Source organism: Juglans regia, chromosome 2 (genome assembly GCF_001411555.2).
Source record: "Juglans regia cultivar Chandler chromosome 2, Walnut 2.0, whole genome shotgun sequence".
NCBI classification, from domain to species: domain Eukaryota; kingdom Viridiplantae; phylum Streptophyta; class Magnoliopsida; order Fagales; family Juglandaceae; genus Juglans; species Juglans regia.
Genome location: NC_049902.1, coordinates 37019088 through 37032580, shown reverse-complemented (window position 1 = coordinate 37032580; position 13493 = coordinate 37019088). Strand labels below are relative to the sequence as shown.

The following is a 13493-nucleotide window of genomic DNA, read 5'->3' as shown; positions in this document are numbered from 1 at the left end:
GCTTAAACCTTTATTTGACTCGCGCTGGAAACATTCTCTCTGTTCTCTTTTCTGCGTCGACACGCACATATAAATATATAGTCATGAATGCGTAAGCGTTGTGTAATTATTTAAAAAATAAAAAATAAATACGATATTTATATGAAAAAATAATAATTTCTTAATAGTGAATCTCACTTTTTTTTAAAGCGATTGTATAATACAAACGCACTCCACGATTGTATATAACATTACTCTACGTACGTGTGCACACATAATAACCATGGATTCCGTATCTATTCCCATAATCTTGCAGTAACACCAAGCAACTAGTAAGTTAGATTAAATGATACATATTGATATCACAACGTGAAGAATAGATACAGTTTTAGCATACACAATGTTGATTATCCCGTTGTTTCTACCTTTATAACAGAAAACAAAGGGAAAAATAAGAGAAAAATCAAAACTGCTGTACCTTTCGCTGTTTTTAGCCTCTAGGAAATGAAGAATCCGTGATATAGGAGGATGAATATATGATAGAGAAATGATAAAGAAATGAACAAGCTATGTGAGAGAATCAAGCACTAAAGTCTAAGCCATTGTTCTCCACTTATGAATTTCTTGTCTAGGAAAGGCTGAACTTCCTCATAACTGAAAGACTTGGACCATGATACACGACCTCTCGTATCTGCTCCTCTGCCCCTGCACTGGTATTCCCCAAACACCACCGTCCTGCATATTCGAAATTCAGTTTCAGAGTCAGATCTCTGTAATATCTACAAGGAAAATTGGTATTCCAGAAAGATAATTATTTAGTCACTTAAGAGTATACTTCTGCCTGGATGGGTGTTTCCAGTCACTCCATCCTGAGGAAGTTACGATATCATCTATATTGCAATATGAGTAGACTGCTCTCGAATAGTTTCCCCAAGCTCTTCCCAAAAGAATGCTGCCAGTTCCAGTGATGTTGCAGTTTACAAAAGAGAACCCAGTATTTTCATTAGGTGAATCCCTGTGATGAGCTGCAATTGCCCCCCAATTCTTAGCTATTGATTCAATGACGCATTCCTGTTTCCAGAAACCCATTTCAGCTATTAGAATCATAAAGGAAACACCCAAGAGTTGGCCAGAAAAAGTAATGATCTTTTCCTAGATTGGTTTAGTTCTTACAGCTTAAACATGGGTTCTCTGCACAAAATCATGATGCTGAGCAATTTTACCTGATAGAGTGACCTCGACGTTCCAAATATGAAGTCTACACTTCCTTGAATATGACACTGGTAGAAGTAGTGTGATCCAGTGTCATCCAAGAGAGTGTCCTGCGTCCCCAAAATCCTGACTCTGTAGAACACTGCTTTATCACCAGCTATTCTGAGTGCTACTGCTTGCATTCCATATCCTCCTGGCACAGCAATTACTGTGTTCTGCGGTTACCTCATGAGATCATTACACATAAATGAGTAACTTGATTGCTGTAAACAGAAATAAAGCAAAATGCATGCATGCATAATATAATATGTCTGTTTATCCCCTGTTGTGACTTTGTACAAGATAATTTGCTGTCACCTCAAAAGTGATTCCTGTAGCGCAGAAGTAATCGGATTCTATAGCTACAGAAGCCGATCTATAGGTTCCGAGTTGAACTCCGTTGCGATCTTTATCGGATGCTTTATTGTTCCAAGTAATTATGGTATCGGACGTTCGATTCTGGTCACCAATGAATGAAATATATGGCTTGGAACTTGGCACGAAGACCTTCTCTCTGCAGAAAGATACAAACAATATGTAACATGTCCTGATTCCCATTAAATTGTAAATTTAGCATGAAAATAAAAATTCAAATAACAAACCATACGCTTTAAGTTCATTATACCATTTGTCTATTGAATGTTACTCAAAACACAAGATTTGCAGCACTTTTAGATGCAAAATTTCCATCGGTCATGTAGATTTTGGAATCCAAAGGCCAAAATAATAAGCTAGTTTAGAGAGAGAGAGAGAGAGAGAGAGAGAGAGAGAGAGAGAGAGAGAGAGAAATCCGCTTATAACTACTAGCACCCACGTAGCCACTACTTTTTTCTACTCAACCCCATGAACAACACAAACTATTACCCTAAAAAAGTGCAGAACTCAAAATCGAATTTTGGCGGTTCTCTTGAAGCATGGAACAGAAACTAACGAATGCTTGAGATGAAACTGACTGAGAAACGAGATAAAACAAAAATCTTCTTCCGATTCTAATAATTTTTAACGAAATCACCGAATAATGGCCTATAGAGAAGTTCCACATTGCAGTGACAGACAGTACACGCTGATTCTGCATCTTAAACTGTCAAAACAATTCTGTATTACCTGTATATTCCTGGGTGAATAAAGATTTTCACTCTTTGGGTATTATGCTCTGGAACCATATCGACTGCTCCCTGAACCGTCAGAGAATCTCCCCCACCATTCTTGTCGACCATGATAATCCGACTTTGTTCATATGTAGCATCTCTAGTGTTCAATCCTGCCTCATGCTCATCTACCTTCAGATCTTCCCAACTAATATAATTCTTGCCATACACGTCACCTTCGACAAAACCCGCTTGAATATCGACCAAAACCACCAAGAAGACAACGACAAAAGAACTAAAAACAGACAGCCCCATGGGCTTTGCACTCAGCTTTAGTATTATTGTTCCTGGATATCTCTGATTCTGCAATGTCAAAGTGCTTAAAGTGCTCCACCACCCGAAAGAAGAGAAAAAACCAGAACACAAGCAATTCCACCAGAAAATACCATCTTCTTCACTATCCAAATATTGTTATTTTCCCTGCGGGCTTCTCCGAATTTGAGAGTTACAAGCTTCGGAGTTGGAGGGGTGTGAAAGAGTAGGCGTGAACAATAAATGTGGGAGCGTCTCTTGCAATATCCTTAAGATTAATGAGATTCCCAAGTCTCAGAACATCAAGCATATATCATTCTACGTACTGTATGCAAAAACTATAAAACAAGTGCTGCGGTTATTGTAGAAGGAGAAGTGGAAAGATGGTGCTCATGCGAGAAGTTTATACTAGAAAGAATTCAAAGAGACTCTATGATTGTATTTCGATTCAAAGGTGGCTTTATCCCATTATTAAGAAGATAATTAAGGGAGAGTTCCTTTGGCTTTCAGATCACGCAGAAAGATGGTTTTTATCGCTTTATTAGTTTTTATAAAAGATTAGAACTGGGATAGTGATCAAAAGAACTGGGAAGTGATCAAAAGAGCGGTTATGCTTGATCTATTAGCTGATGAAACTGAAAAAGAAAGGCCCATCACATTTTAAAACGTGATATATAGTATATTGGAACACTCAACACAGTCTTTCCATGAGCGTTGAGAGTTGGTTTTTTTGGCTCTTGGGTGCAAAACTTGAAATTAATTAGAGTGTTTCTCGGACAGTTCACGCGCAAGTTGAGGTGCCCACTTTCTTTTTAAAACCTGTCCATTTTAGACCACATGACCAGTACCCTATTAATCTGATTAATTTGCACATCATGTAGAAAATTAATAAACATTTCCCATCATCCAAACAGGATGTGTGTGTGTATATATATATAAACATTTCCCATCTCTCTCTCTCTCTCTCTCCAAACACGACACACATCTTCGGTAGGAAAAATGACTTGTTTCAATTTCACAAAAATCTAGCTCAAGTCCATTTTGTTTTTTGACATATATGAGTTTCAAAAGTCAATCCGACCTTAATCCTAAAAGTCGAACTGGAAATTATAATAACGTCCAACGTCCTTATTTCAACCTCAAGCATATTATGTTGTACTAAGAAACAAGTTTAAATGCGCGCCCTTTTTAATTAGTTCATCCCCATTGAATATTCCTTAATTGCCGTCAAACATTGATCTTAATTTATCGCATAATTAATTATTCTGAAAAAAACAAAAAAACTCTTCTAATCCATCTTTTGAATCCCAATTACAATCCTAATTAATTTCCGGCCAATCTGGCTGGGATTCCACTCTACCCCTTTAGATCCCATCTACATTATTCGTCTTTGTGAAAACATGGCATCGTATTTTCTTCACAATTAGCATGAGGTACTTTTTTTTTTTTTTTTTGTGTGTAGTGTAACTGTGTAAGAGACCATGAAGTACTTGTCCTACTAAACTATTCGAAAAAAAAAAATATATATATATATATATATATATTGTATACCATACTACTCAGAAGAGAAGCTATATTCATAAATTATATAATTGTCGCGTAATTATTTTTAAAAAAATAAAATAAAAAATAAAATTCATATAAAAAAAATTAATTTTTTAATAATAAATTATATTTTTTTTTAAAGTGATTAAGTGACGGTTGTATAATTTACAGTTATATATAGAATTACTCAATACATAAAATGCTACATCAACATATTTTCACAATATATTTCACAATAATATTATAAGATAGTGATATTTTTATAAAATAATATTATTTTAATCAAGTATTTTACAAAATCATCACTCATTTAACACATTATTATCAAATGTATTGTAAAAAAGGTTGTCAATAAATCATTTTCCTTTTTATTAACCAGAATATAGAAACAAAAATGCTTTAGCTTCGTTCAAAAAAAAAAACCTGTCAAAAAAAAACACAGCTTCACCAACTGACGCCAGGAAGTGCAACAATTGCGGATCGAGGAGAGGTTCTACTTCTGCCCCATTATCACAAAAGAGAGAGCTTTCTTCAATGGGAGTTGTTTCATTCTCTCCAACCGTAATTCCTCCCATTCCACTGTCAAATTCTTCTCCATTTCCTTCCAAATCAAATCAAGTGTTGGAATCCCTAGAATACTTATAAAAAAAAAAAAAAGGTGTTGGAATCCCTAGAAGTCCTAGTTGGATTTGAATCCACGACCTTTAAGGTTTTTATCTCTTGCCCTTTTGCTTCTTTTCTTTTGCTCATACTTGTCAAAAAATTAGGGATATTTTTTTTTCGTTTTCCCAACTTTTAGCTGAATTGAGCCTCATAAAACATTTGGATTTGTCGTTCTTGGACTTCGAAAGTTAAACATGGACATGAAAGCAATTGCTATGCTCGGTTGCGTATAAAATGTGGTACACGAAAGTAAAATACTTTCTCTGCAGCTGTTTATCAATCAGCAGATGCTACTTAACACTAACTATCGATGGTTTAGTTGGAGGTTCTGAGACTCCGAATACTTCGTCGCTCATCTGCGGTGCAGATTTAGACAAGGTATATTTTTTAATGTTGGTTGGTTTCCATATTGTTGCAAAAAATGAAACTCGAGGGAGGGAGGGAGGGAGGTATGATGTTAAAGAACTTGGTGTGAAGAAAAAGATAAGGGCTTTTGATTCATAGTGTGTGCAATTTGATATTATTCCATGACAATAACTTTCACTGGTAAAGAACTTGGTGTGAAGAAAAAGATAAGGGCTTTTGATTCCTAGCACTGTAAAATCTAATTTTCGTACGTATTGAAGTGGAGACTGATCATTCCCAGAAGTTTTTTGCAACAAGATAATATGTACATGATTACTACTTGAAGTAGAGTGAATCCTTCGTTTCTCAGACAATTGAGATTAACGGAGTCAAGTTCAGTTCAGTTCAGTTCTTTTTTAAATAATCGGGACATGTTCTTGTAGATCCTGATTGGTCAGTTTTGCCCTGTTTAATCTATTCCCATGCCATAGTTCTGACCTAACTTTTTCCAGTGACTACTCTGTTGAGCTATCTGATTCTGCAATGATCATGCAGTCTCTTTAGGTATCACCTTTTGTTATCATCCGAAGGATGCCAGGCCTCAACATTTTTAGCTTGTTGCAAAGAAAGCTTCTGAGGTGTTTGCAGTGGACATTCATCCCGGGGCACAGGCCATGGAGGGCAGACTTGTACTCGGGAACTTTCTGTCTGTGGGGTTTGTGGAGCCCGGTTTATTGTTGTGGCGGCCCAACCTGATGACCCGACCAGGCCCGACAAGAATTCGTTTCGGTTTTTTAGTGGATTTTCAATGAGGCGTGTGCCATGGAGCGCAAGCTTGGGGCGATAGACAGAAAGTTTGCAGTGGACATTCATCCTGAGGCGGAGATTGGACGTGGGATACTACTTGATCATGCAACAGGGGTTGCGATCAGCGGCCCAGTGGTGATAGGAAATAATGTGTCAATTTTGCATAACGTGACTTTGGGAGGGACTGGCGAGGATAATGGGGACAGGCACCCAATGATTGGAGATGCAGTGTTGATAGGAGCGGGGACCAATGTGAATTTGAAAATTGGGGAGGGTGCGAAGATTGGCACTGGTTCAATGGTGTTGAAGGAAGTGCCATCAAGAACTACTGCAGTTGGGAACCCTGCTACATTGGTTCGAGGCAAGGCCAAGCCTGCTAGGCATGATCATATTCCTAGTTTATTCCTAGACCATACTTCACACGAGTGGTCTGATTATGTCATATAGAGCCTATTCTTTGTATTGTAAGAGAACAGAAGTTATCTCTAAAAGGGAACCGCAGTATGTATGTAAGAAAGGGTTAATAGAGAGAGCACAATCCTCTTTTATACTTTAGTATTCCACGTACGTGTGTATCCTTACTAATTCAATTTGTTTTGAAGCAATCTTACTGCTGTTGCAAACTCGAGGCAACTCAATAAAGCATTGCACAACCAATTGGTCAGCTGTGCAAATCCTTTTTCACTAGTGTTTTGGGATTAGGTTCTCTTAAATCTTTAGAGACTTTGAGAGGATTTATCAAAGGATGCCTGCTCAATGATAAGGTATCATTCTGAGATATGTTATGGGGGGTTCCTAAGCTAATGAATGTTGGTGGGGGTGTCGAGGATCAGCTTCCGCTGGCATATTTTGGTGTTATTGTTAGCTGCAATTGCATTGAAAGCTGTGGATTGAAATCTTATAGCTAATAATCGGTATCCATATCATTTTACAGGATTAATAAAGGAAGCAAAGTGAACAAGCAGCAACAATCCCAAGTTTGGTTATGCTCCAACAAATTTGAAATTCTGATGTGCCCCATGTGTTGCTTTTGTTGTCATGATACATCTGCAAATTGCAATCTCCTTTTCGAGTCATGGCTTTCAGTTTTTGGTATATGCTTGAATTTGACCTTTAAGCATGATTGCTAGAAGATAAGAATTCTCCCCTGAGGAAAAAAAATCAACCTTTATCAATGCGTATATCTAAGACTATTCATCTAGGCCGGATTTTTTCCCTGCCCGGTCCGGAACCTGGATAACCGAGTTTTGGCTTGAAATAACCACGGGTCAGTACCCACTTTTTTAAACCTGGGCCTATCCGGCCCGGATGCAGGTTTTTACACCCGGTACCCGGGTTTAGATATAAAAGGCATTGTTACCAACTTACCCCGTTACTCGGAGATGCCCTAGCCCCCCCCCCCTTCTCTCTCTCTCTCTCTCTCTCTCTCTCTCTCTCTCTCTCTCTGCGAAGTCGATGCCCTACGCCTCCCTCCCCCCGATTCCTTTCTCTCATCTGCTCTTTCTCTCTCTCGCTCTGCTCTGCATTTGCAATGCCCTAGCCCCTCCCGAAATCACTCTCTCATCTGCTCTCTCTCTCTCTCTTTGCATCTGCGATACACTAGCCCCTCCCGAAATCACTCTCATATGCTCTATCTCTCTCTCTGCCATCTGTGATGCCGAACGGTGGAAGTGCTTGAGCTTGGGATCCAAGAGATTAGAACGTATTTCCGTTTGGGTATGTTTTCTTTTGTCCCTCTGTTTTGTTCTCTTTTTGTTGATTTTGGATTTTTTTTTTTTATGAGAATGTTTGAAGAGTATTTTTATGAGTTAGATCTGTTTAAATGTTTGAGTATCTATTTAGATCTGTTTAGCTACAAAATGCTAGAGCCGTGGGTTATTATTATTTGGAAGATTTGTTTATCTTTGTTTAGATTTGTTTAGATCTGTTATATCCAAAAAGATATATATATAATGAAGATTTGTTATGATTTGGAAGAAATGGTTTTTAGGATGTTGTATCTTTGATTTTTCTAGATTATTTTTTAAAAATTAGTTGTGTTTCTGGGTGGAGTTTGGAAAAAAAAATTGGGGCCTTTGGGTTTCTAATCACGTTTGGTGAAGCAGCTAGTCCTCTAATCACATTTCTATATTTAATTGTAAATATCTATTACAAGTTTCAACGTCATGCAACTGAAAATAAGAATAATAATAATCACATTAACACTACAATATGCTAATACAACATCTTTATAGGATATTCCAAATTTAAGGCCTTATGTTCATAGTTGATAAATAGGTGAGTGACTTAAGGTTTGCCATGGTAGGTAGAGCAAAAGGAATACCTTGCTAGTTTGTCTCGTGATGATTGCAAGATGTAGATTGAAAAAATAATTGACAGCACAAGCCCTGGTTTATGCATGAGGAGTTTTAGGAGCAATTCTGAGAATAAAGTGCATACATTTTTACTACTTGCAAACTCATGAAGATTGTGCTGTTTGAAAGTTAGGTCCAAATTTCTAATTGAGTTAAATCCCTCAACCAGAAATCATGTATACTGGCATTTCTTTTAGGGTTTGATCGCATGCATAGCTTGTATACTAAAGATTCTGGAGAGGCAAGTTGTAGACCACAAAAAATATCTAATCATATCAAACCCAATTTTTCAGAGTTTTATTTTTGTCAGGTTTATGTACACCTATTATATTGTTTCTAGTTTGTACAGGTTGTAACAAATACTCCTTTCCCATATGGCATGCAACAACATCAAATACTAGTTTCTGATTCAGCCAAGAGAGCTTGTCAAAACTACTATCCTGTGATTGTTGAAAGAAGAGCTAATTGCTAGACAAATTTTTGATTTTTTGCAAACAATTTGTTGTGTATTAGAGTTTGATTAAAGCAATGTATGTATTTTGTAAGATTCTTAGAAAATTAGTTCAAACAATGTAATATGTAGTTGATTACATCTTATATGTTGCATGCATTTTACATTATGAAAATTGATTTTTTTTATTTTTATATGCATTTAGTTAAAAAGTTAATTAATTATTTATAAGCTTATGTTGTATTAAGAATGAAGACTAAAAGAGATTTATATTGGCTTTCTATTGAGAATATGATTTGAAATTCTAAATGGAGACAAAATAATTGAAGTCCAATTAATAATAATAATAAAATACAGGTTCAATCCGGTACTCGAAATCCGGATTCACCCAAGTTCCGACCTGGGTTTGAAATCTGGTTCACGGTCTGAGTGGACCCGGGTTCCCAACCCGGAAACCCGGATGAACACCCCTACCACCTACGTATATCTCACAAGAATATGCCTTTTGTGACTCTATTTTCTCTCACTGTCTTCCACACCGCGGTATTCCAACATGCAAAGAAGAACGGTAAATCTAGGTAGGTGTCGGCCAGCTTTTCAGGATTGAGCCGTGATATATACAGAGAGGCCCATTTACACCGAAACAATTGGGCCCGCGTCTGAATTTTTTGTTTTTACAGGATTTGAAGAGGCACACTTGGTGCTGTGCTCTTCCCTTTGGGCAAAAGCCCAAGTGAAGCAACGTGGTTAATTAGCTCACTATCATAGTACTTATATTAGTTAAACATTTTAATTATATGATATTATGAGTAGAGGAATATAGAATATACTTAATTAACCCTAATAACACTTGTCAAAATGATATATTTAAGGAAAATACTTTAACCATAAAAAGATTATACAAAAGTAAATTCACAAATTAATGAGATTTGATGTGGTACTTCAGATTATAAAATTATTTTTATTATAAAATAAATTTAATGGATTTAGTGAAATCACATTAGTTTGTAGGAGGTTTATTTTGTATAATTTCTTTGCGTATGTAGTAATTTTTTATATTTAATAAATTTTTTATAAAATATCATATCAATAATTGTGAACAAAAATAATAAAATAATGGAGAAAGAAGTGAACTTGAATTTGAAGATAATTTTATAAAATAAAACTCTATAAAAAACAAATCCTTTTTGAGGTCCTAAGTCCTAACTAATTCGTTTTATTAAGTTTGTCTCCCAAATTTGACTTCCTAGTCCGCCCTAAACGAATTTCGAAATTGTTTTAAAAAAGATTGTCACGCAGTTGATTACGTAAGCAAGATTGTCTTAGTTGCCGACACGTAATTCACTACACAAGCAAGGTCAAGAATCATCGAATTCTGTTGCAGTGGTGGGTGAGCGGTAGGGATGACAATAATGTCATGATTTGTATTTAATACATACGAATACGTTGCTATAAAAGTGAATTAGAGTTGATTGTTAATAGATTTGGATCAAAACGAATTAATATGTTAAGATACAATTATTTAATGAATCAATAAATCCATTTAAAAAATAAAAATTATCCTTATCCTAAAACTAAAATAAAGTAAAAAGACTCTAATTCTAATTCCACCCGATTTCACACTTTTTGTGTTTCTTCTCGTTCTCTCTCCAAGCTCCACTCTTCTTCAAGTTCTAAATTTATTTAGATTTGTATTTTATTATATTTAACATTGTAACATTAATATATTTATTATATATGTTTTGTTTATTATATTTGAGATGTAATTTTAATATATAATTACAATGTGTATAGATCATATTTATTTAGATTGTAATTTTAAACTTTTAGTTAATTTTTTTATAAATATTATTTATATTTAAATATTTATAATTAGGTCAAACGGGTTGTATTGTGTCGTATCGTGTACGTTCAACACATTAACATAAACGGATTAGAACAGGTCTTGTCATATCTTATCGTGTTAATTTATTTCTTATTCTGATTAACATGTAATAATGAATAGTATCACATCAATTCGTTATCTTATCGTATCATATTCATATTGATATATTAATTATAATATATATATTTTGAGACGATAAGAAAATGATCTATTAACACGATTTGACTCCTTCGAGAGCGATAAAAGTGAGCACACGGCGGCCAGAATCAATCGGAGGGTCAGATCTCTTTGACCAATTCAAAGATGTCGTGCGTTAATTATTTTCCTTCAAACAAGTAGAAATCAAAATTCAAACACCCTTCCTAAAGCGCCGCGTCATCTCATACGTCATAAAAGTTTCTGAAAGAAGATAACTTCACTCGCTTTCGAAATAAAAACCTATGCATCCGGTCTCTTCATTCACCACATGTACCAAACATTTCTCCTTATTATAATGAGGATAAGGAAAACTAGCCATTCATTCCCGTGAAGAGCGACTCGGGCATACGTGTAACGTATCCCACCTTTCATGTACCTAATTGTGCAACGCAGTTTGGATATGATCCTTTAGAAAATAGAAAATGTGGTGTTTTTTAAAATAATTTATATTGATTTTTAATAAAGTAAGAAGCTAAAAGAAGATCATATATGTGAGAGTTTAACATCTATTGAGTATTTTATATTATTGGCGAAATTTATATATTGTGTTATTTTATTTTATTATAATTTATAAATGTGAAATAAATTGGTGTCCATTTCTTTTTTGGCCTACCAAATATCAATTATTGTTGTCCTTTTTCTCACGAGTAGTTATTCTTGTCTTTGATTTATGTGAGGTTTAGATAATAAGTTAATTTGATATGAGTTGAAATTAAAATTAAATAAATATTATTTTTTTAATAATATTATTATTTTGAATTGAAAATTTTTGAATTTTTTATTATATATTATGTAAAAATTTAAAAAATTTATAATAATTAGATAAATTAAGATCAATTCTAAATTTAGACGAGCTTAATGTATAGAATTTTTTAGGAAAGATAAATTGAATAAAATAGAAAAAAAATAAAAGCTATACTTAATCTGACCACATAAAAAATTAAAATATGATTTCATAGGGAAGGAAGACGAAGTGGGATCCACATTATCTATCCAAGTATTCAATTATGTGAATGTCCATATTGTTTTCTTTCTAAAATGGTCCAGTTAATCCCTTTCAAATAGTCCGTCTCTTCCTCTATAAAAGCAGCCTTATTCGGCGGAATATCCAAACGAATATAAGCTATAATACTTAATTTATTTGTTTCTTTTTTACATAGAGAGAGAGAGTGAGAGAGGGAGAGAGATTTTCCCGAGAAAGTTTCTCGTTTTCCATGAAAGTTCTGGTCCTTTTTAACCGCTTTTCCGTTCCCTTATGTAACACCACCTCCCTTTTACTCGTCTCAAACCCGAATGCTGTCTCAGCCAACGTCCCTTGCCACACAAGTGTGCAAACCTTTCCATCGATTCTCTCAATATCCGAACAGCAAAACAAATCGATGGCCGCTTGTATTGGGGCTCCGAGAACTGCCATAACGGAACCCAAGCCACTTTCCCGGGACCCAAATAGGTCTAAATACGACGACAACAAATACAACTACGTGGAATTTTGCCGACCCAGTTTCCCTTCGCACTTTTCTTACAAACCCATTTGCCCCGATCGCTCAAAAAGCATACACACGGATGCAAACGGGGATGAGGCCGATCAAGACGAAGACTACGGTGCTGATCTATGGGTGAAAATGCAAGACGAAGCTCGGTTCGATGTGGAACAGGAACCCATATTGTCAAATTACTACTACGACTCGATATTGTCGCATGATTCATTGGAAAGGGCGTTGGCCAACCATCTTTCGACGAAACTGAGCAATTCGGGCCTTCCCACCGGAACCCTGTACGATATTTTTGTCGGGGTGCTTGTGGGGGATAACGAAATCATGGGGGCTGTGAAGGATGATCTGAGAGCAGTGAAAGAGAGAGACCCTGCTTGTATAAGCTACGTGCATTGCTTCTTGAATTTCAAAGGGTTTCTTGCGTGCCAGGCACATAGGGTAGCGCACAAGTTGTGGTCACAAGGCAGGAAGGTTTTGGCACTGTTGATTCAAAACAGGGTGTCCGAGGTTTTTGCGGTGGATATCCATCCAGGAGCAAGGATCGGACGCGGAATATTGCTCGACCACGCCACCGGTGTCGTGGTTGGGGAGACGGCGGTGATTGGGAACAATGTGTCGATTTTGCACAACGTGACTTTGGGAGGGACCGGGAAGATGTCTGGGGACAGGCACCCAAAGATCGGTGATGGGGTGTTGATAGGGGCTGGGACTTGTATTTTGGGGAATATTTGGATTGGGGATGGGGCTAAGATTGGGGCTGGTTCAGTTGTGCTAAAGGACGTGCCACCAAGGACAACTGCAGTTGGGAACCCTGCTAGGTTGGTTGGAGGGAAGAACAACCCACTTAAACTTGATAAGATTCCTAGTTTTACCATGGACCATACTTCACATATAACAGAGTGGTCTGACTATGTTATTTAGAGACTTACCAATATTTACTTGCGTTGCGTCAGTACTTCGATTCGTTTCTTAGAAATGGGGCTTCTTTCTTTGTGTCACAAGTGAGAACCAAAGTTCTCCTATTCGCAAACAGGGTGAATTAAAGCTAATATGTGTATCGATAAGTAGCTTTTTGTGTTTGTAATATTATGAGCTGCAATATAATCTGTTTTGTTCTTTTCA

At 36.2% G+C, this 13493-nt stretch overlaps 2 protein-coding genes and 1 long non-coding RNA gene across 5 annotated transcripts; 2 read left to right on the top strand and 1 right to left on the bottom strand.

The window, feature by feature from the left end:
• Window positions 1–498: 498 nt before the first annotated feature.
• On the bottom strand, window positions 499–2633 carry LOC108983471 (pectinesterase QRT1-like). The gene is made up of 5 exons (XM_018955117.2): window positions 2335–2633; window positions 1549–1744; window positions 1203–1406; window positions 815–1050; window positions 499–714 (listed from the first exon to the last, which is right to left on the bottom strand). The coding sequence occupies exons 1-5, from the start codon at window positions 2631–2633 to the stop codon at window positions 567–569; spliced, it is 1083 nt and encodes a 360-aa protein (XP_018810662.2). The 3' UTR covers window positions 499–566.
• Window positions 2634–4601: 1968 nt separating this feature from the next.
• On the top strand, window positions 4602–8942 carry LOC108985167. Of its 3 annotated transcripts, none has more exons than XR_001995144.2 (4): window positions 4602–4884; window positions 5108–5216; window positions 5739–7706; window positions 8694–8942. It is a non-coding gene; the product is annotated as an uncharacterized LOC108985167 (long non-coding RNA). The 3 variants fall into 3 exon arrangements; XR_004800797.1 differs by having other exon boundaries at window positions 4602–5216; window positions 5739–6754; window positions 6925–7706; XR_004800793.1 differs by having other exon boundaries at window positions 4602–5216.
• A 3043-nt stretch (window positions 8943–11985) lies between these two features.
• Window positions 11986–13493, top strand: LOC108985161 (serine acetyltransferase 1, chloroplastic-like). Its single transcript, XM_018957352.2, has one exon. The coding sequence runs from the start codon at window positions 12093–12095 to the stop codon at window positions 13290–13292; it is 1200 nt and encodes a 399-aa protein (XP_018812897.1). The 5' UTR covers window positions 11986–12092; the 3' UTR covers window positions 13293–13493.